Source organism: Aspergillus clavatus, genomic scaffold (assembly GCF_000002715.2).
Source record: "Aspergillus clavatus NRRL 1 1099423829750 genomic scaffold, whole genome shotgun sequence".
NCBI lineage: Eukaryota > Fungi > Ascomycota > Eurotiomycetes > Eurotiales > Aspergillaceae > Aspergillus > Aspergillus clavatus.
The window spans coordinates 288,704-310,578 of NW_001517110.1; the positions used below are offsets into that span (position 1 = coordinate 288,704).

Here is a 21,875-nt window from a genome sequence, read left to right on the forward strand (position 1 = left end):
CTGTCTTTGGATAGATTGATTATAGCAACGATGAACTCATCAGAATCAATGGAATGACGAAGTTTCTGAGGCTAAAAAGGGGGAAATAGCTATTTCAATCTGAGGTTTGGTGCCAACTGGCCATGAACTCGCCCGAATCCGGACCGAATGCAGCTCTAGAAGGGACCTGTCACCTGGCGAGATATGCTTCGAGAGAATTGCATCAATGCTATAGTCTCACTTGGTCTGGTGGAATAGCACTACAAGAGAAGCAGGGATTCCAGAACATCGTCACAAATGGATTCAGTGTGCAGATTCGTCGATCCAGGACCTTCTAGGCAAGAGGATGCTCTGCTAATTTTACCCGGCCACTTGAAGTTTGGGGGCAGGTGGGATATCAAGTATGGGAGGGTGAGGAGAGAACAGTTCCAAAAGCAGCGTACCAAACATTTCTGGATGACCGAGCAGCTCTTCTAGAAAGAAGAGGCCGTTACACCCAGCACGGGCATTCAACCAGCAATGCTCATGGGAAGAAGTCTATATCTAGAAATGAAATCCCTATGATCTGACAATAATACTTCTCAAGAAGCTATCGCTCGAAGCTCGATTTCGGCGGATCTCCGTTATCTAGCATCAAATGGCCACAGTTGGTCCGCTTTGGCTACTGTCAGACCCTCGCCACGAGACTCAGATTCTCTGGCCGTCTGCATCCATTGGTCATACGCTGCGCGATGAGCATCTCTCGCAGCGTCCCATTGATCATTCGGAACCCACCCGTCCGAGTTCGTATGGAGGGAGTGTTTTAGCCATAATTTAAGTTTTTGGAACGTCTCAAAATCCTCATACTCTCGAGCGTGCTCTTTCACCTCCTTATCAGTCGGAGAAAACGGGCAAGCTCCCTGTAGCCCCAGTTTGGTCCAGCGAGCGGAAAGCTCAATTAACTCTTGGTGGAGTGCTGCGGCACTGTCCCTCCATGTTGTGTGACAGTATTGGAAGAGTCGAAACAAAGATGGGTCAAGTAGTCTTGCAGGGCGTAACTTAGGTGTAAGTCCCTTCATGCACACATCATATGTCTGATAACAGATCAATGCATCTTTCCATTCTCGTTCCTTGCAATCAGGAGACTTTTGTTTAGAGTGTCCGCTCTCAAACGTGTCTTCCCCAGGTTCCTCAGGAAGTGCAGCGAAATCAGGCGTCTCATTAGCGTAAATAAATGCAGGCTCAATGCTTGTTGATTGCCAGTCAATCAGGCCAGTAATGAGAGTTGGTTCCTCAGCTGACACAAAGATATTCCTCATGTGAAAATCGGGGTGAAGCAGAGTTGGAGTAGCAGCATCCTGAACGCGTTTATCTTCAACCAACCTCTGCATCACTTCTTGGCTGATTTTCAATAAACGGATGTGATCTTGAACGGACCCTTGATGAGGGAGAAGCTCGTGGGTGACGGGTTCCTTCGGTAAACGCGAGAAGCCGGTCTCTATCAAGCCTAGACAATAGCTTGTAAGGTCTTTCCCTAATTTTCCCACTCTGCGTTAGTACTGTTGTGGAAGAGAGGATAGAACATCTAGAACTAACAGGGACCGCAGTTGGGACTTGGACCACCGTAGAGTTCAAGTTCCCCGGGATTCCGGTTCCAGAAAACCGGACTGCAATTCGGCCCAATACAGAAGCCCTGCTCGAAGGGAACCTTTATGCTCGAGTCTATCGGTGCATCAGAGAAGTATAGACTACCATAAGCTGGAAAGTCCAGGGATGCCATCTTTTTTATTGCTAATGAAAGCATCTTTGTGCATAGCATATGTTGTTCTGAATTCATTTTGGGCCATATCTGGTGCAACTGGACACCCATTACATGCTCCTGGATGATATACTCTGCGCCGATTGGATTTGACTGATCATCATTCCAGTCCAGGACTTTCGGTATCGGAAGCGAGAGCTTGGTTTGTACTATATGAAATAATAATCAGTGAGCATTGGAGCTAAATCTTTAAGAGGCAGGATATGTGAATCATACTTACAATATGTCATTGTTGCGACTTCTGAGTTAGTTCTTAACTTTGGTGGGCCAGCAATACTGGTTGGCAACCTTGCCACAACACAAGACCCATTGTCCATTGTGAAAATAAAGACTCTATTAAACCCACCCTCTCGCTTTTCATGCCCAACAACCTTGGTTGCTCCTGGGCATACACGAATTGCCCTATCACAGAGCGCAGTGAAGTCGAACTGAATATGGCGAGAGTTTCGTTGGAGCTCGTCCCGATTAAGCCACCTTCCACCAGTATAAGAATAAAGATCATGGCCTTCAGTGTAGAGTCAGCAAGAACAATGCCTCTCTAGGTTATCGCGCTCCAGAGTAAATGGTACTACTAACGTGGAGTGGGCCCTTTCGAATATGTTCCTTGGGATAAGCCGTCGGACAAGGGGTGTGGTGAAACTGTGCAAGATTCGTGTCCCATGTCGGATAGATTGCGCTGGGAGGGGCAGCCGAGTCGAAGACGCAGTGTTGCTGGTGAAAGGGGTCTCAACTGCCGCCAGAATCGGAGCATAATGCAAATTGTCTGCTGAATAGGTGAAGTTGAACTAGCTCCGAAATGTCCCTGGTCCCTTTCGGGGATATGTTGCCACTATCTTGTTTCGACATCCACCAAAGTTTGTTGGCAATGCGGTCCAAGTCGTTCGAACAGAATTCTTCAGCGAGCAAGTCCTACACCCTGTTTCTTTGATCCAGTCTTCAGAGAAACACGGAAATGTCCAGGCAGTCAGGCACGCGTCGGGCCGGCCCGTCCAGCTCCTGTGTTAATTGATGGGCAAACAGGAAGGGCGGTGTTGCACCTGATGCCACCATGGTCACCAGCACGGTGAGAAAGCAAGCACGAAGCTGTTCGAGACGTCTGGATTCAGTGATATGAATGAGCCAGAATCTCGACAGCCTCACTATGTGGGAAGGCATGGACCAAGCACTGAACGTGCGGCTCGCGTCACATGGTCGTCAGCCGCAGGTCCCAACGAGCTACCCCTCACGACAGCCGAAGCCGACTTTTCGTGTCGATAATATCCTAATCAAAGACGCTAATGAACTAGACCGCAAGCTTAGGTCTTTTGCCGAGCAGGACCCGGACTTGCAGAGAGCTGTTGCTGCCATGTGAGCCCATGTCTCGTCACTCTTTGACGCCAAGAGAGACAAGCGCTTCGTCTGCGCTACCGTTTCTATTACCACTCCACTATCTAGGGAGGATCTATGCTCCCGGCTGCACCGAACTGGAAAGTGCTTCTCATATAGCTATACTTGCAGATTCAATGGAATCACCTCACTCTACGAGGACGAGAGCGGAGCAGATGTCGAGTACGTGCCAACTTCCGCCGGTCCTCGTCCTTACTGACTCTTCTCCACAACATAATTGCAGTCCCTGGCCTAGGAAGCCACGCCCTTGGTTCCTGGAAATCCACAAACAGCGACGAAGTTTGGCTTCGCGACTTTCTGCCTAAAGACCTCCCCAATGTCCGAGCACTGCTGTACGGTTATGATACAACACTACCGGGCAGCCTATCGAAACAGTCTATCGAAAATCTAGGCGGTGCCTTACTAGAGCAGATTAATGCCTTTCGAGCGAATGATGGTGTAAGTAAAAAGACACACCTCTGGCCAACGCCAAAAACCCCCTACCATTTGTTTTTGGTCAGGAGAATGCTGAAAGTTATATTTAACTGCCACCTGAGTGGTTACTAACTAGCTTGTCTATCTTACTACTGCTGATTATTATAGTGTAATAGATAGTAAGAAGAAGAAGGGGGCTTCTAGTACTATAGTAGTAAGAGCCTCCATACTAATATAGCCTGCTATACTATTTAATGATTTTAATAACCTAGACTATATGCCTATTTAGCTAAGCTTTTAGAAGCTGCTATATACTACGTAGACTTTTTGCGGCCCGGGTATGCAACTCTAATGGTAGGGACTTTTGCACCACACCTCTATACAACTTAGAGAATAGAGATTGAGATGCAGCCATGAATATGATTCCCATCTCTAATCGGGTTACCTAGAGAGCCACCATCTAGAGAATGATGATCATGCTGACACCAGTATCTTGGTCCTAGGCACCTAGGCACCTAGGTATGGTACAGTATGGTACTGTATGCGCTGATGCGCGAATTTAGGTCCCGAATTGCGCCACAGCCTGCCTTAGGCAGATTCAGGGGTCGGTGTGGCTGGAGTTCCCAACAACAACAAGCCAATGGAAGCGCGAGTCTGGCGGGCTAAGCCCCCAGCTGGAGGGGCAGCTGTAGCAGCCTGGGTGGCCTCAGGTTCATCCGTGGACGGTGATTAGCTGTCATGATTCCAAAGCACAGAGATGATTTAGATCCATTTAGTTAGTAGCCATTGCTATTGTTATCCATGATTATTTAAAGAGCTGTGAACCCAAGCTGTGGCGCGAGGGGAAACCCCCAACCCTCTTCCTTTTGTTTTTTATTCCCTCTCTTCCCCTCCATCGACCCCTGTTGTGATTTCTCTGTCCAGTCAGGACATAGATAGAGCAAACAACAAATACCCTTTTACACTTCTCTAATCTTCCCAAAATCCGGCTCGGCAATATCTCCCTAACTCACACCCAGCATGGACGGCTTCCTAGGCAAAGTCTTCGACAAAGTCGTCGGCGGCGGCAGCAGCAACAACAACCAAATGCCAAGCCAGGGCTACGGCAGCGGCTACCCGTCCTACAACCAACAACCCAGCTATGGCGGCGGCTCGGGCCCCGCTCCGCCCCAGGATCTGCCGTATCCCTGGGTCGCGCGCTGGGATGATCGCGACCGGCGCTGGTTCTACGTGAATGAGCAGACGGGGGAGCGGCGCTGGGAGCGGCCGTATGGTGGCGGTGGTGCTGGTGGGTCGTATGGACAGCAGTCGTACGGGCAGGACGGCGGGTATCGGCAGTATGAGCAGCAGCAGCAGCAGCAGCAGCCTCAGAAGAAGGACCATAGTCTGATGTATGGGGCGATGGGTGCTGCGGCTGGTGTGGCGGGTGGTGCCTTGTTGATGCATGAGGGGGAGAAGATTCGTAAGTTTTGCTGCGACTACTAAGATTGGGGTGGGAGTGGTGATTTGAGTGCTTATCATGGGCTTAGATGAGGACTGGGACGAGCGCAAGGAGCGGTTCGAGCAGGGTGTTGAGGATTTCCCTGAGGATGCGGCGAGATGGACTGGTGAAAAGGTTTGGGGACTTTTTTTTCCCCCCTACGCTCAGGCTATTGGGTGATTTTTTTTTTCCTGTGGGTGGCATTGCTAACATTTCGTCTCCCTAATTACCAGGTCGGTGAAGTCGAACAGATCCCTGAGAATATCGAGCAGGGCTGGGATCGCACCGAGGACCGTATCGAGAACAAGTGGGACAATGCTGTGGATGATGTAGAGGACTTCCCCGAGGACGTTGCCGGATGGGCTGGACGCCGAGTCGGCGCGGTGGAACGGTTCGGCGACGAGATGGGGGGTGCTTACGATGAGGGACGCGCTGAGGGCAGAGATGACTGGTAGATGCATCTCATATTATAAGCTGCGTTGGCTTCTGGGGCCATCTTGGGCTATACTAGGACTATCGCGTGTTTGGATATGCTTGGAGTCAATCGGGCCGAACTCCTGCATAGATTGCGTTACACTGCAGTAATGCATGAACAACATTGCATTGAACGGACTATATTTGGCATTCTCCCTTGAAAGTAGTCCAGAGAAAGATGAGCTTCAATTGCACGGCAGTGTTTACTTCCCCGCACGTGGCTTCGACCTCGGCTGCGGAGAAACTGTCCATTCTTTCAACCACTCTTGGCTTTGATTCCATGTCGACGTCGCGCTGCGGGTTCAACGCTGGGAGCCACTATCATCGACTGCAATGCGCAGGGCCGTAAATAGTTCAATTGAAGCAAGTGCATACAGCCATCATGTCCACCTCGTCATCGCTCCCGCTTGCAGGTGTCCGGGTCGTTGAGCTGGCCGGTCTAGCTCCAGGTCTGGAAACCTCACTGTGCCGTAGATACCCCAGGTTACGCCTGACTGACTGGATGAAGGCCCGTTTGCAGGACTCCTTCTCGCAGACTACGGCGCAACGGTGCTGCGCATCGATCGCCCCAACGCCATCTCAGCAGATCAATTGACTCGCCGCAAAACCTCCATCACCCTGGATCTCCGAGACCCCGCCTCGCACCGAGTCCTCCTCTCCATCCTTTCCAAAGCCGATGTCCTAATCGACCCCTACCGCCCGGGCGTGCTAGAACGCCTCGGCCTTTCTCCCTCCAGGGTTCTCCTCAAACACAACCCGCGCCTGATCGTGGCCCGCATGACCGGCTTCCGCCGCGACGGCAAGTACAAGGACATGGCGGGCCATGATATCAACTACATCGCGGTGTCGGGAGTCCTCTCTATGCTCGGACGGAAGAACGAGCCGCCCTACGCCCCGGGCAACCTCCTAGGCGATTTCGCCGGCGGAGGCGCCATGTGTCTCCTGGGTATCTTGCTGGCGCTCCTCGCGCGCACTCGCTCCGGACGCGGCCAGGTCGTCGAGGCAAACATGGTCGATGGGGCAGCGTATCTCGCGACCATGCCGCGTCTGACGCGGCAGACGCCGATGTGGAGCGAGCCCCGCGGGGAAAATATGCTGGACGGGGGCAGCCCCTTCTACGATACATACGAGACCAAGGATCGGGGCAAGTATTTTGCCGTTGGGGCGCTGGAGCCGCAGTTCTACGCTGCGTTGATCAAGGGGCTGGGGTTCGCGCCGGATGAGCTGCCGGCACGGGAGGACCGGGCGAACTGGCCTGCGCTGCGCGCCGCGTTCGAGAAACGATTCAGGGAGAAGACCCGGGCGGAGTGGGAGGCTATCTTTGACGGGGCGGATGCCTGTGCGACGCCTGTGCTGGAGCAAGACGAGTTGCAGCGCAGCGGTTACGAGCACAGGCCCGCGGTGCATCTGGTTGATACCCCGGGCCTTCCAATTCCTGCTGACGATGGCGGATGGACGGGAGGGGGGCTGGTGCCCGGTACTTGCGGCCAAGAGACCCTCGCGACATGGCTGGGGTGGCAGAAGGAACGCGATTTTGACGTTCGCGCGGACGGGACATTCGTGCAGACGGATGGGAAGAAGTCATCGAAACTATAGCGGCGTCTTTTCCTCCACGGGTTGATTATTGGCAGTGGGAGTCCCGGTCACATGGATTGCCTCAATTTGGGGAATAGGAAACTAGCTTGGTTGGAGACAAGACATGGCACGATATGATTTGAGACATTTGTAGGGCTATGGGACGGGATCAGGAGACTCGATTGGTTTTCCCAGTTTGGGCTGTATGAACCGTGAACACGAGAACGGATTTCAGCCACAGCAGCCGTCACTGTCAGCAATTAGCAGTTCGCAATCTGTGATCCGCGCACTGATGCCAGTATTAAAACAAAATTCCCCCACCCTGAAGCCGAACAGATCAACAGAATATGATATCTGCAAAGCTGCATGGACTATGGAGTGACGGGGTCCCTTTCGAGGTCTAACTACGGAGTACACTATCTATAAATATCCAGTCAAAAATACGAAACAGGGAGTTTGTTTCACGGTATAAAATTCCCCCGACCAATTTATGTACGTACTTACCTAAGGAACATAAAAAAAAACCCTCAGAGACGCATAAAATCCTGCATGTAGGCACGGAGCGTCCGATCCAGCAGGCAAGGTACAAATACAGTCAGTACGGTACTTTTCAACCCAATAATCTACAGAGTACAGTATGTACAGAGTATGTACTACGGAGTACGGTCAGGTACCTTTACTCGACAGTCGAACAGTCAACAGTCGGGCTGTAGTCTAGTCTACCATGGTCCATGACATGGCGAGCTGAAAAATGCATCGAAACTGGGGCGGGGGAACGAGTAACTAGTACGGATACAGTACTAGCTGGAGACCGACCTTACCATTTCCGTCAACGGGTGCGGGAGATGTTACAGCGGCTGAAATATGAATGTAACATGCGGAATTGTTGCGATGACTCTCCACTGGGCTGATTGTTATGATTATGATTATGATATGGTGACTTACCTATGGTATCAGGTAATGGTCACGTCATATGGGTACTTCTGGTATTACTCTGTACCTACTCCGTACAACAAGAACGATCGAAAGTACTTTGTATGGAGTATCTAGATACTCAAGGCTTAACTACCTATCGACTTGCTAGTTGCTACAACTACAAGATGGGTACCAAGATGACTGATCCCTGGTTGATAGATAGATAGATAGATTGGTATATCTGCAGGACTGCCCGGATTAGACTATCAGGTCAGGGTTTGAAAGATACCGCAGGACCAAGATTGGGTTGAGGTGACATTCACCCCGGGGTGCCTGATGAGGTGGTGATGTTGTAGTTCCAGTTCCTGACAATCCACAAGATTCCCATTCTTCCGAATCAGTAGAGGGACAACTTAAGAGTCTCTCTTTGATGATTGATACTCTATGGTCTATACTCATCTACCCCAGTAGTGATAGAAACAGAGAAGAAAAAAAAAACCCCTTTTCCGTGCTTCCGGTTGTTTCACCCACTTGGTGGAGTAGTCGACGTCATGATCTGTGGTTTTTTTGGCCTAAAACCAAGAAGAAAAAATAATACCAGCCCTGTTCCCGTTTCCCCAAAGGATCTTCCCAAGGTATCGGAGCAGGTAGCAACTTACTCTGAGTAGCATCGGAGTTGGGTATCGAGGAGTATCTATCTATCTAGGAAATATTAATTACTAACTGTGTTTGTTTGTTTGTCAGCTTATCACTCAGGGAACGTCAATTCTCTTAGAGTTGGCTTCATGTATTCCGTTGGAGTTCTCACTGACATGGAACCATACCTACTATCGATGTACCTACTTATGCAGTAGAAGCACGGTGTACTCCGTACCAGCCCAGCTGTAAATTACGGAACACCCCCACGTGTCTAGCTGTGGCGCAGGACTGTGCTGATGACACTCGAACCACGGATACGCTATCAGTATCAGCAGCCTCAAAAGTTCCTCAACAGGCGTTATTCGGTGGTGCGTGCCCTATCCACGCCGTATGACTGGACTCTGGAGTAGCCCTGCATGCCACTTTGACAGCAGACAGATTCATTGGTTTTTGACTTGGGAGTCGGGACGTTTTTTTAAATGTGTCAAGAGGATCACGAGAGCCCAGCGGCTTGGGAGCCGAACTCAGATCTTGAGTTATCTACAGAGTTGTAAATATTGTCGGGATTAAAGCAGGCACAAAAGCCCTTGTTTGTCAACTGATGTACCTAGGTATACAGTATCGATGGTCCAGGGGTACTCCATGCCCCATCGTTGTTTTGGCTTCAGATCCTCTCCAGTCATGACTTCATTGTGATGTGTCTTTCATTCTTTTTTTTTTTTTTTTTTTTTCCCTTTCTTCTTGAAAATCCTGGTAATAGGCTAATAGCTGTCTGTTTCAACGGTAGTACCATCAACTAGGATCAGAAACGACTCAGATTTGATGTGCTGGAATGCTTCAAGTCTCAGATGGTGAATGGAGATCGAGTGGTTGAAACATGTGGCTGTGCTGATACATGCTCCATACTCGTATTATTCGGTACCAGTACGCAGGTTTCAAGACCGAAACAAACTCTTTTTCTTCCGCTTCGTTCGTCTTCCTTCGCTCATCGGCCGACCGGTCAGTGCAGCAACAACGTTGTTCGACCTTTATGTTGCTGTTGTTCCCTTGCTCTTGATCTTGTCATCTCATCTTTTTTCCCTGCCATCACCCTCACCCATCACACACTTGATCTTCCCCTCCTCCCCCCCCCGCGTCTTTCGTGATTCTTCTTCGAGAAGGTGTGTTTCTGAGTTGCAAACTCAGATAAGATACGATACCTGTCCCAGAGCGCCAAGTCCCTCCCTCGTGCTCGTTTCCCAAAGCGGCCTAATCGTCTCCCTCCTGCTACTCCTCACGGCGTCAGCTGCTTCCCCCTCCTCTACCTTTTTATCTGGACAAAGACTGGGCGCTTCGAAACCTGTCGGATCGCCGGGTGCCTGCTTTGTCGTCGAGTCTTCTCCCTTAACACAATTCATTCGTGGCAGCCACTTTCCTACCCCTGTTGCAGCCGCCCGGATAAACGCTGCATGTCCAACGACTGAGCCACTGGCCATTCGCTGATCCATCCATTCATCGTCGTGCGAACGAGACACTTCGACTTCCCTTGCTTGGACTCTTCGCATCCCTCGAACTCCGGAAGAAATAGACCTCCTTGCAATTGCGTCGGATCCCGCTGAAACGTCTTGTACCCGATCTTAATCATCGATACCGTGCAACTCGCCCTCCATCTCTCTCTCTCTTCCCCCCCCCCCTCCTCCTCTTGTCGGACCTACATGGCTGGTGTGCAAGCTCCGCCAACCATGACTGATTATCGACTCCCAATCCATCAGGCGCCTCACAGAAAGCCCGTCCCAGCCTCGCATCGCGGGTATCCGTTTCAACCCTATGATGCTCATCCGCAGCAACCACAGCAACAGCTGTCCCCCCATCCCTCTGGCCACGCCATGGCTCACAGCCGCAACCGAACCTCCTCCTCCAGTGTACTCCCCTACGCGACACAACAAAAGCAATATGGCGGCAGTCCGTCACCGCATTACACCATGACCAGCCAAGTCAGCCACCCGTCGAGGCGGCTGTCCAGTGCCACCACCTCCACCAGCTCGACCAGCAACAATTACGCCTCCGACATCCGCCGGAGTACGTCGTCCCGATCCACCAACGCACAACTCGGTTATGTGGCTCTTCTGCGGAGGCAGAAGGCAACCGTCTGGTGTGACCGGGCTCAGCCCGAAGATCCCCGAGTTCGCGCCCAGAAGCTGGTAGATAAGAAGAGGGCTTACCTGGAAGTCCACGGCGCTGGCGCTGGACGCACAGGCACCCTGGGAAGTGGGAAGAACAAACATGGAAGCAAGGGAGTCACGGAATTCTCGGCTTCCACCCTGGTCGGGGCGACCGTTCCGGTCCGACTGAGTGCCAATGAGGTGGGCGACGCGGACGATGATGCACTGAGCGAAAGTGGTTTCCCGCATCGCCGCACCGGGAGTGGCCGCAGCTCGCTTGGTAGCAACTACCGCTATCCCAGTGGCTACCAGCGAACGTCGCAAGGCACGATGGGAAGCAATAACACACCGCCGAACGAAAGAGCTGACCTCCCCAACGTCTCGGAGAATCCTCCGGCGGAGAGCCATGAGGAAGCCAAAGACGCGTCTGCGAAGGATGACGCGGCGACCAGCCATAGCAGGACCAGTGAGCAAGAAGATAGCTTTGGGTCGGTGGGCGACATGGCTGCGCCCAGTTCCGCCGTCACTGCGGCTCAGAAAGCTCGCAGGGCGGATGAACTGCGGCGTCGGGGTAGTGTGGATGAGCGGACCACCTCGATGACCAATGTGCGACTCTTCATCGCGAACCCGGATTTGAGTGACTGACCTGTCGTCATTTCATCTTCTTTTCTTTCTTTTTATTTTTTTCCGGGTGACCACGGGGTTCGGTGTCACTCGCAGACTGCCGGGCTGGGATCTATAAGCAGGACTCATTACCCACGTTTATGCCGGGCATAAAAAAGTAACGCCGCGTCTCTGCTTGCTTGGCCTTCTCTATATCTCCTCTTCTTTGGTTCTTTCTCTCTATCCTCTTTTATCCTCTTTCCTACAAAGCGTCAATCCTTTGGGTGCCTGGATGATGCTTCGATCGACTTTCCTGTGGTCTTTTCCCAAAGGAATAACCATTGTACAGTGTTCTGAAGAATCTTTATCTGCTTGGAGGCTTGAATCGCCCTTATTCTATCTGGTTTTCCATTCGTCTTGTCCTTCTGGCCGCGCGATTCGTCGACAGCTCTGTTCATCACATATGCATCTGTTGGCTGTGTGTATCTTTTATCTCTTGCACTCTTGGGCGTCTTTATACCAATATTATGAGCAGAGTCATTAATCTTAATATCATGGATGTACATGTTTATAGGCTTCCATTCAATATTCTGTGAATCAGACAGGAATTTACGTGCCATTTCTCAATGTGGGCAGCGACAGAGACAACAGAGCCGAATTTTCTTGAGAATCTGTTCAGATCGACTCTTTATCCTATATTTGAGTCAAATATCACAGAGATACTCTTACTCTTTACTCGACTCTTTACCTCTCAACTCAAAGCCCATACCTGATCCCTGTCCTGCCAGCGTATTCAGTTAGATATATCACAAAATGCGACTCTGCCTCAGGCACACAGACCGTCACCCCCCCCCCCCCCTTAGCAGGATTCGAAAGGGAAAAAGTCAACATGACTTGAAACACTCGAGGAGAGTAAATTCATCGCTTCACACCTGATGATATTGTTGTAATTTTAGTGCGCTGTCCACGATTCAACATCTCACTCCACAATCGCGAACCCATCCGACCCTTCTACATCTTTTTATAGCAGCACGACAGCCCGCTGCTCCCCCTTGCATCTCTCTTGAAAGCCAGACTCGGCCTGAAACTCAAGGCTCAGTATCAGTATCACATGATCCCAAGCTCGAAAGTGTCTCTCCACTGTATCGTGACGAAGAATCCCGCCTGCGGAAATCAACAGCCATGCAGACGTCCTGCCGAAGCAGTTACCGTGACATCAGTTGACGAGGTTGACTAAGGCGCAGAGTTCAGTTGATAGTAGGAGCAAGAGCCGTGGCGTCCCTTGTGCGAAGTGCGATGCGCGGGGGTGGAAGGGGGATTGGCCCTCATCAGGACCAGGACGGGGCTGGCTTCAGTCCCTTCGAGATTGATATGCGCTGCCGGCTCTGGTGGTGCCATCTGCTTGTCGGATTCTGGTGCCTTCTATGGACTGAGGAGCAGAGCCTCGAATTGCGATTCAAGATGAAAGCGACAACCTCTTGGCTGTCTATGGATGTTCGACGGCGGGGGACATATTTCCCCGACGTCATGTTTCCACCATCAGGGCGAGAAGAGGTGCTCAGAAATGACGATTTGCTTTTTCTTTATCGCCTGCGATGTGGTGCTCACTCTCCCATCTGGGAAATCTGCTATCGGAACTGGGAGGTCCGGGAGCTGAGTTTATATGTGAGTCACGGAAAGCATACAGGATACCTATATTCACGACACCGTGATCTTCCCATCCCCAGTCCAGTGTTTGGCCGTCGCTGTGAGCGCGATGATGCTTGGATTGGCATTTCTCGCGGATCATTACCCGGTCAATTGCTGGCTATGAGCATCAGACCACAAGCCTGACCCAGGGGAGACAGGAGAACCTCTAGTCGTCGCTGTCGAGGTGGTCGAGCATGCACTCACGCTTGAAATGAACCAAAAAAAAAGGCCAAATGGAAATGACTATTTGGGAGGAACCATATGCAGTTGCGTGGCCTTGCGCTCATTCTGCTCGAGCTGGACCAGAGGCAAGCGACGCGTGGGAATTGCAGGTTGATCGTGATGCTCTTGGACTCCCTCTGGTGCAAGAAAAAGGCTGCGAGGTCGACAGTGGGTATTCTATAGTTCGTTTGGCTTCATGCCTTGAATCTTGATTAGGGCTGACTGGGACCGGGTGGAATAGACGCCCTCATACGTAGCAATCCCAACTGGATTAGAAGTTTTGGGAGTCCATTCTAGGAGTCCAGCGCTGCTCCATAGACTATTGGCTCAAGATAATCTCCGATGGGAATCAGCATGCATATTGCTTGCAGGCGAGTAAGCCGCATACATGGGAACAGGGAAGACGATGACAGCTTGGCGCAGATCGGACTTAAGCTATCAAGTAACTCCGCATATAGGATCACAAATGAGCATGTATTAAAGCAAACGAATGTGTCTGGAGACTAACTACCCCGGATATCAATTGACACCTCTCTTGGATTCTTATACATAGAAGACAGACACAAGATGCCTCGGACTTGGCTCATCACTGGCTATTCGTCCGGCTTCGGTCGAGAACTTGCCCTTGCGGCGGCCAGGAACCATGATACTGTTATCGCGACCTCTCGTGATCCGTCCAAGCTAGCGGATCTCAAGGAGCTTGGGGTTATCCCTCGCAGATTGGATGTGCAGGCGGACGATGCCGAGATCCAGAGGTTCATTGAGGACATACTATCTACCGTCGGACCTATTGACATCCTGGTGAACAATGCGGGCTACATCCTAGAGGGAGCCGGGGAGGAGTGCAGGTAAGGCTTGGCTTTTTTTTTTTTTTTTTGGAAAGACAATGAGGACTCTAATAAGTACACTAGCAACGAAGAAATCGAAGACCAGTTCTCCGTCAACGTCTTCTCCCAAATCCGCCTGCTGCGCGCAGTCCTGCCCTCCATGCGCGCCCGACGGTCCGGCGTCGTTGCCAATCTTGGAAGCATCGGCGGCTGGAGAGGCACACCAGCTGCTGGATTTTATTGTGCGTCGAAAGCTGCAGTGGCCATCTACACCGAGGCTCTGCATTGGGAAATGGCTCCATTCAACATCGACGTCGTGTGCATCGAGCCGGGATACTTCCGCACCTCGTTCCTGACAGGTGGGCACAGGGTCATTGCCCAAAACCGCATCCCGGAATTGAGTGAAGTCACCAGTGCAGCAAGGCAAGCACTTGACGCTTATAACCGCCAACAGCCTGGGGATCCTGTCAAGGGAGCCCAACTCATTGTTGAGGCATTGACAAGGACGGGGAGGTGTCAGGGACGGAAACTTCCAGCGAGACTAGCTGTGGGAAGAGATGCAATCCATGTCATTGGTCAAAGTCTGGCAAAAGAGCAAGACATGTTGGATACTTGGGGGGAGATCATTGCAACGACGGACTGTGATGATGTCAAGGCAGTATGAGACGGTAGCGATGAGGCAGCACTTATCGTTGTGACAATGTATTCAAGCAGGGTTTGCAGACTTAAGTAGTCAGCATGTAGCGGAACAGACCATGTTATAACCATCCTGAGCTGTGGAGGAGTAGAGGAATAACTTCGAACTGAAGCCCAACAAACAAATAGTTAAAAACAGCAAGAGCTAATACAAAACCAGCAATACTGTTAAAGCGGCATCAAAAGCACGTGCTCTCCGCCTGAAGCAACGCGAAGATGGCGCGAACTTCCAATTAACGCGTGTTGGGCAACTTGGCAGGGCAAAGTTGTCCTCCACCAACGTTCCAATGATCGAACCCCTTACGAAAGGGCCACGGACAGGACGGTGATGCTGCTTTTATGTGCTCGGATTTCATCAATGCTCTAGATATCCTTCAACTTTCTATCCCTCAACACCCTAGTAGACTCCCAGAACCGCCGACTCCGTGTCGCAGAAAATCGTGGACTTTCGTCAGTATTGACCAGTCGATATCAACCCATTGAAGATTACCAGCGCCATTTTCAACGCTCTCAGAATTAGGTGCAAGGCAAGGATGGAAATATCCATGGACAACAGCTCGGGTCTCTCGCCCCTCCCTCCACAGACATATGCCGCGTCCCCAACCGGGTCAAGGAAGCGTTCAGTCCAAGAGATTGACACCTCGACGGGCTCCCCAGAGAGCAGGAAGTCTCTGAAGATCGGCGATCATGAGAATCAGGAAAACAGAGACCCCTCAATATCACATTCGCCCACCCCCTCCATCGCTACCAAAACCTCAAATACACATACGGACTCGAGCAGCCTATCTGGTCCCCATCTAGCCTCCACGCCAGGTTCTCCTCATGCTGGCGCTACGAACACACAGAATACTGCACAGCAGAGTACGCCGGTGGGGTCTGTATCAGTAACCATTCCAGTGTCACGGACCATGATGGATTCTTACTCATCCAACACTCAACCGTCGACCCCGAACACGAACGACGCTTCAACACCACCCGTAAAGAAGAGGAAGCTCTCGCCCGCGAGCAAGGAAGCGAAACAGCAGGAAAAGGCGGCCAAACAGCAAGAAAAGGAGGCTAAACAACAGGAGAAGGAAGCGAAGGAGCGGCAGAGATTAGAAGAAAAAGCTAAGAAAGAAGAGGAAAAACGCATCAAGGAAGAAGAGAAGAAGAAGCGCGAGGCTGAACGAGAGGAAGAGCGAAAGCGACGAGACGAAAAGAAAAAACTGAAGGAAGAAGAAAAGGCCGCTAAAGATGAAGAGAAGCGCAAAAAGGAAGAGGAAAAGTTAAAGAAGGAACGGGTAAGCGTTTGATAACCGACAGGTTACCCTCAAGTCAATTATGTCGTGAACTCAAGCTAACCTTGAACCAGGCGCAAACAAAGCTAAATGCGTTCTTTGCGAAACCGAAAACTCCAGCACAAGTGGGCAATACTCGCGCCAGTGAATCTCCAAAGAAACCTGTAGCTGGGGACGCATCCTCGGCCCCAAGTCCTCAGAAGTCTGCGACAGCTCGATCTGATTATCAACGCGAGTTCCCAGATTTCTTTTTACAGTCCCACACTACAGTCGCCCCCCCGCATAGATTTCAACACGATTCCCAGGCTCTTTCTCACATACGGGAGCGCGTTGATGTCTGTCTGAAATCGAATACGAATGGTTCCGTACAGCCTCTATCATTACGCCCGTCGGAAATATTCCAGATTATGCCATACAAGCGACGGCGTGGTAGGCAGGCTGCGTCTGTCAAGGACATTCTCTTGGAAATGCAGACACAGAACGACCAACCTGGATCCGATTGCTCTCTACGACCGCAGAAGCTACTGAAGGAAATCAGAATGAAATCGTTGAAGTTCGGGGAAGATGTACGACCCCCATATCAGGGTACTTTTACTCAGACGGTCCCTGAAGCTGTCGCTCACAAACTCATGCGCAATCCCTTTCACCGCGGACTTCCCGAGGCCAATTACGATTATGACTCTGAAGCCGAATGGGAGGAGCCGGAGGAGGGCGAAGACCTTGAGTCGGAAGAAGAAGAAGAGGGAAGCGATGAGGGCGAAGATGATATGGATGGATTCCTGGACGATGACGATGATGGCCTGATTGACGGCAAGCGACGGCTTCTCGTCGGCGACTTGGAACCTGTGTGCACCGGTCTACGCTGGCAAGGCGAAACGGACGAACAAGATCTGGAAATGTACAAGATCCAGACGGTATCGGATTCGGTATCGCTTCCTATTGATCCATTCTCGACGGCGTATTGGGAGAAGCCCAAACCCACCGAGCATACCCCCACGGGGGTCGCGGGACGCTCCACCCTCCATTCTTTCATGGTTATTCCAGCCAGCACTCAGTCTCAGACGGTTGCGTCGATGGTTGAGGGAGCCGCGCCGACGCTGTTGACCGCAGGCGGGAAAGCAAAGCGCGCATTGACACCGGAGCAGCTTGCCGAATTCAAGCAGGCGGTGAATGGCAGCGATCTGACCAAGACCGGTTTAATCGAGGTTCTGAAGAAAAGGTAGGACGGCTCTTCGCGAGTGAGCTTACTGTGAATCTGTGTTGTTAACGGGGAACATTTGTTTTTTTTTTTTTAGATTTCCCAAGGTGTCCAAGGACGTTCTGAAGGAGACGTTGAATCAGGTGGCCACACGCGTCGGACAGAAAGAGGCGGACAAGAAATGGGTATGCAAAGAATAAATGGGCTTGCACGGGATGCCATCTCGGGAACCTGTACTGTGTATTGCCTATGTCGTTGTGGCCGTCGACCATCGTGGAACCGCAGGACGACACCACGACCGCTCTGCAAAGAAGGGGAGGAAGGGATGGCGCTGGGGTGGCGTCGAGGAAATTTTCAGAAAGAGGGACAGAAGACCGATTCTTTTTCATTGATCTGTTTGTGTCAGAGCGCTTGCGATTGACTTACCGACTGACGATATATCCATTTGCGCGACGGGAGAAGACCGTCTTTCGAGCCGGCCAGCGGCAGGACAACCGCGAGGTTCCAGTTGACGATTACCCCTAATCAAGAACACCTACAGTATATGGTGGATTATACATGAGCGACATGCAGCAGGCGAAATCGTTACATGTTATTGTTAGTTGACAACCTGACCAGGGGACTCCACAGTAGAACTACTATGTATGAACAACGAGAGATTGGATCCGATCTTCGACCAGCCTTTCTGTAGTCTTTAACACGGCCAGAGGGAACCGCTCCTCCTTTGGCGATTCATACCCTGACAATGCTCGTCATGAAGTGATCATTAGCGTGCTGTCTCTAGCCATTGCGGGTGGAAAAGCGATGCGGCACCAACCATCCTGCTCAATGGCCTTTCGACTGCCAAATTCCCGGGCCACAACGTCAGCGGAATGCCTGGCGAGTTTCGACACTTCCCTTGAATGCGATCTCGTTGTTTCCTATACGTATATGTAGATATGCTGGGTGGTATCTTTTTTTTTTCCTTTTTCTTGAATCCGCAGCTGGGGTCAGGTTCAATACATATATATAGATTATCGAAGCTGAGCCCCCTGGGCATAGTCAATATCCAGATCTCTAGGCGTAGCAATTCCTAGGCATAGTGATATCCAGGTATAGTGGTCCCTCGGTGGATTAAAAATACTGAGTGTGGAGTATGTATATTAGTGAGGAAGATTATTGTGTAGTAGCAAGTAGAAACTCTTAGGTAGCATTCCGCTTGCTTCCATCGACGCATGCAGCTCACTATGAATTGCACACTAGCTAGCTGTATACGGGGAATTTACTATCCCAAGGATTCTAACAGACGCCAAGATGGCTGGGCGCTATTGAGCTGAAAAAAAAAAAAAAAAAAAGCGTCCAACTAGATACAGATAAGTCCAGGGGTAATAATAATATGCCTCTAACTAGTCTGATAATCATGCAAATGTGTAACTAAATGAGTACAGGCGATGTTTTACCTTCTCAATTAGTGTCCCCTATTCCAGGACCTGAAGACCGCCCAGGAATCGAGCTGACCGAATTTCACTTGATCCATGGCAAAAGCAGCCGCCTTCCTGTGCGTCGAAGACATGAGCAGTGCCAGCTGTGTTTATAATCGGTCTGATGTTTCAAAAACGCGGCCCCTATCGTAGCAGGGGATGCTATGGCTATGGCGGGCTCTTCCGCCGATTCTCTCTCCGCCGCCGTCTATTAGTGGGTGCCCTGATATGCAGCGTGCTCTGGACGGTCTTCGAGGCGCTCTATGTCTACCATCGCGTGGCGGTGGTCGACAGCACCCAGCATCAGCTGGCGCGGTACAATGACGGGACGGGACAGGCGTCGGCCGAGCGCATCTTCATCGCAAGCACGCACTGGAACAACGAAGCCATCTTGCGCAGCCACTGGAACGACGCCGTGGTCCAGCTGGCGACGAGCCTCGGTCCGGACCGGGTCTTCGTGAGCGTGTACGAGAGCGGCAGCTGGGATGATAGTAAGGGGGCGCTTCGGGCCCTTGATGCGCAGCTTGATCGCCTCGGTGTGCGGCGCAATATCACGCTCTCCGAGATAACGCATCAGGATGAGATCTCTGTGGCACCGGCGTTGAGAGGGGCCGGGTGGATCGACACGTCCCGGGGTCAGAGGGAGCTGCGCCGGATTCCATATCTGGCTCGCCCGCGCAATCTCTCGCTGCGGCCGCTGGAGGATCTCGCGCGCCAGGGCATCGTGTTTGACAAGGTGCTTTTTCTGAATGATGTGGTGTTCACGGTAGGATTATCCCCATCACTTCCACTCAATACTGCACAGAGAGAGAGAGAGAGAGAGAGAGAGAGAGAGAGAGAGAGGAGTTCCTCCAGGCTAATCCTTCGACCATTCACAGGTCAATGATGTGCTCACCCTTCTCAACACCAACGGTGGGAACTATGCCGCAGCATGCTCGTTGGACTTCTCCCAAGCCCCGCTCTATATGACACCTTTGCGCTCCGCGATGCCAACGGCGACGAACATCTCACGCAGACATGGCCATATTTCCGCGCGACGGCTTCACGGGACCCGCTTCTCGTCATGGCTCCTGTACCGGTGCGAAGTTGCTGGAACGGCATGGGTGAGTTCCTTTTCCCCAGTTCACTCTGTTTTACTGATCACAAGTTTCCCCTCGGTTTCCCCCGCGACAGTGGCCATGCCGGTAGAACCTTTCCTGTCCACCCCTGCTCTGCGGTTCCGCGGGATCCCTGACTCCCTAGCCCAACTCCACCTCGAGGCTTCAGAATGCTGTCTGATCCACGCCGACAATCCCCTTTCCCGGACGCACGGGGTGTACCTGAATCCTCAAGTCCGGGTTGGTTACAACGACCTGGCGTATGCGGCCGTCCACCCGTCCACGACATGGCTCACGCAGCAGCCGCAGCCGCAGCCAGTTGCTCTGGCGCTCTGGGGGAACAGACTACGGCGCTGGTTCACTGGGTGGTTAGTGAGAATCAAGAAGTCGCGCATCCAGCGGAAGGTGGCTGAGTGGGGACGGAATCATGATGGCATCCGAGAGCCAGGGACGTTTTGCTTGATTGATGAGATGCAGGTTGTTGTTGCCCATGGCTGGGCGCATGTGTGACAACCCTTACAATTACTTGGTGGTAGTAGTAGAGGTGAAGTCGAGAGGATGACAGAGAGCCATCACGTGCTGCTTTAGAAGTGACTTAGCGACAACACCGATTGTTCGTTTCATGGCGTATTATTAATAATAATATTGGAAAGCCACCTGTACCTCTTAATAATAAGGTACTCTACGGAGTAGCACATTCAGCTGTCCAGATTCAACCCACTGCTGTACTGACAGTACTGTTAACTGTACATTATCAAGTTCAAGCTGAACTTGCCTCAGGCGGTGGCTGGTGATGACCTAATCCAGTTAGCCTGGCTGAGTTGTTCAATGGGACACGTGCCATCTGAGTCAGTCTGGCTTAGTATTTCTTTATTATTAGCATATACTCCGTAGGAGACATATTATTGAGATTTGAGAGAGAGACACTGAGCCATGGTCGGAGCATTTCTCTTCTTCTTCTTCTTCTTATTAAATGAATCCTGTCGAATCACTAATCAAGAAACCCTCATCTGCTGCCGGAGAATACCTGCTGCCCCTCGCCCAGGATGACTTCTTGAACTTCCAGTCTCAGGCTCTCACTAGTTAGTTCTCGCGCATCCAGTCGGTGACTCGAATCCTCTAATTCGAGAGAGAGGGGGCAAAACCAAGGCCAATCAGCGCCCCAGACAGGGACAACTCGCCATGCATGCAGTGCCAACACATCGAATTCCTTTCCATGTTCAGTCAGTCAGTCTGCCTGTCACTCAGTCTGTCAGTCTGCAAGTCTGCACAGAGACCCTTCTCAAGACAGGAAAGAAGAATCTGTCCGGCTGGGTGGCTCGCCAGAGGGAAAAAAAGTAAAAAAAAAAAAAAAAAAAAAAGATATCAACAGTGGTTTCTCATTCGACCCCATCCTCTGTCGCTCGCTTGCATGTTCAGCCAGGCGATCAAGCGACCCGATTCGAGTCATCCTGTCCAGGCTTGAGATAAATAATCTGCGAGATGAACGAGGGGGATAGTCTATTCTCTACATTTTCTATGGGGATTGTCATAAATAAGTAACTGACTGGTTGGGGGGGGAGGGTGTTTGAGGCCTTGATACTCCTCCATACTCGAACAACATATCTCGGTAACGGTACCTACTACTAACTACTAAACTATAGGGATACTTCTTAATTTATGTCGACAACAAAGGAGATGATACCTCCAGAAAGAAGAATCATGCATGTGTAGAAAGGAAAGATGTCATAGAGAGAGAGTGTGTGTATAGTAGCTGTACTTTAACTAACTACCTTAGTAGTAGTATCTAGTAGAAGTAAGAGTGATTTGTTGGCAGTCAAGTCATCTCATCTTTTTCTCTCTCTCTCTCTCTCTGCATGTCACATCTCGGAAGTCAGTCTTCTACTATTCTTTCTTTCTTTCTTTCTTTCTTTCTTGCTTGCTTGCTTATTGTCCTGATCCTTTAGCTATTCTTATTTCTTCTGTTCTCCCTCCTCCTCCTCCTCCTCCTCCTCTTCTTCTTCTT

At 51.1% G+C, this 21,875-nt stretch overlaps 8 protein-coding genes across 8 annotated transcripts, besides 11 other annotated features; 7 read left to right on the top strand and 1 right to left on the bottom strand.

Annotated features, from left to right (window-relative positions):
• Positions 1-602: 602 nt before the first annotated feature.
• ACLA_001390 (uncharacterized protein) lies at positions 603-2,094 on the bottom strand (the record flags this gene model as incomplete). Its single annotated transcript, XM_001276153.1, has 3 exons — positions 603-1,492; positions 1,555-1,926; positions 1,998-2,094. 3 exons carry the CDS (start codon positions 2,092-2,094, stop codon positions 603-605), a joined length of 1,359 nt encoding a protein of 452 aa, XP_001276154.1.
• An 824-nt stretch (positions 2,095-2,918) lies between these two features.
• On the top strand, positions 2,919-3,709 carry ACLA_001400 (uncharacterized protein; the record flags this gene model as incomplete). Its single annotated transcript, XM_001276154.1, has 3 exons — positions 2,919-3,124; positions 3,159-3,325; positions 3,387-3,709. The coding sequence occupies 3 exons, from the start codon at positions 2,919-2,921 to the stop codon at positions 3,707-3,709; spliced, it is 696 nt and encodes a 231-aa protein (XP_001276155.1).
• Positions 3,710-4,597: 888 nt separating this feature from the next.
• Positions 4,598-5,512, top strand: ACLA_001410 (WW domain-containing protein; the record flags this gene model as incomplete). The annotated part of the gene is made up of 3 exons (XM_001276155.1): positions 4,598-5,039; positions 5,107-5,192; positions 5,291-5,512. The coding sequence occupies 3 exons, from the start codon at positions 4,598-4,600 to the stop codon at positions 5,510-5,512; spliced, it is 750 nt and encodes a 249-aa protein (XP_001276156.1).
• Positions 4,920-4,943: a microsatellite.
• A 401-nt stretch (positions 5,513-5,913) lies between the features above and the next one.
• On the top strand, positions 5,914-7,127 carry ACLA_001420 (CaiB/BaiF CoA transferase family protein; the record flags this gene model as incomplete). Its single annotated transcript, XM_001276156.1, has 2 exons — positions 5,914-5,980; positions 6,040-7,127. The coding sequence occupies 2 exons, from the start codon at positions 5,914-5,916 to the stop codon at positions 7,125-7,127; spliced, it is 1,155 nt and encodes a 384-aa protein (XP_001276157.1).
• Positions 7,128-10,381: 3,254 nt separating this feature from the next.
• ACLA_001430 (uncharacterized protein) lies at positions 10,382-11,446 on the top strand (the record flags this gene model as incomplete). The annotated part of the gene is made up of 1 exon (XM_001276157.1): positions 10,382-11,446. The coding sequence occupies one exon, from the start codon at positions 10,382-10,384 to the stop codon at positions 11,444-11,446; it is 1,065 nt and encodes a 354-aa protein (XP_001276158.1).
• Positions 11,447-13,882: 2,436 nt separating this feature from the next.
• ACLA_001440 (SDR family oxidoreductase) lies at positions 13,883-14,806 on the top strand (the record flags this gene model as incomplete). Its single annotated transcript, XM_001276158.1, has 2 exons — positions 13,883-14,163; positions 14,227-14,806. The coding sequence occupies 2 exons, from the start codon at positions 13,883-13,885 to the stop codon at positions 14,804-14,806; spliced, it is 861 nt and encodes a 286-aa protein (XP_001276159.1).
• Positions 14,807-15,371: 565 nt separating this feature from the next.
• Positions 15,372-17,513, top strand: ACLA_001450 (putative chromatin assembly factor 1 subunit A; the record flags this gene model as incomplete). The annotated part of the gene is made up of 3 exons (XM_001276159.1): positions 15,372-16,118; positions 16,190-17,334; positions 17,411-17,513. The coding sequence occupies 3 exons, from the start codon at positions 15,372-15,374 to the stop codon at positions 17,511-17,513; spliced, it is 1,995 nt and encodes a 664-aa protein (XP_001276160.1).
• Positions 15,855-15,912: a microsatellite.
• Positions 17,514-18,897: 1,384 nt separating the features above from the next.
• Positions 18,898-20,380, top strand: ACLA_001460 (glycosyltransferase family 69 protein; the record flags this gene model as incomplete). The annotated part of the gene is made up of 2 exons (XM_001276160.1): positions 18,898-19,539; positions 19,652-20,380. The coding sequence occupies 2 exons, from the start codon at positions 18,898-18,900 to the stop codon at positions 20,378-20,380; spliced, it is 1,371 nt and encodes a 456-aa protein (XP_001276161.1).
• Positions 19,577-19,615: a microsatellite.
• Positions 19,577-19,616: a microsatellite.
• A 710-nt stretch (positions 20,381-21,090) lies between the features above and the next one.
• Positions 21,091-21,128: a microsatellite.
• A 72-nt stretch (positions 21,129-21,200) lies between these two features.
• Positions 21,201-21,231: a microsatellite.
• A 468-nt stretch (positions 21,232-21,699) lies between these two features.
• Positions 21,700-21,724: a microsatellite.
• A 33-nt stretch (positions 21,725-21,757) lies between these two features.
• Positions 21,758-21,785: a microsatellite.
• Positions 21,758-21,798: a microsatellite.
• A 41-nt stretch (positions 21,799-21,839) lies between these two features.
• Positions 21,840-21,875: part of a microsatellite that runs on past the window's edge.
• Positions 21,840-21,875: part of a microsatellite that runs on past the window's edge.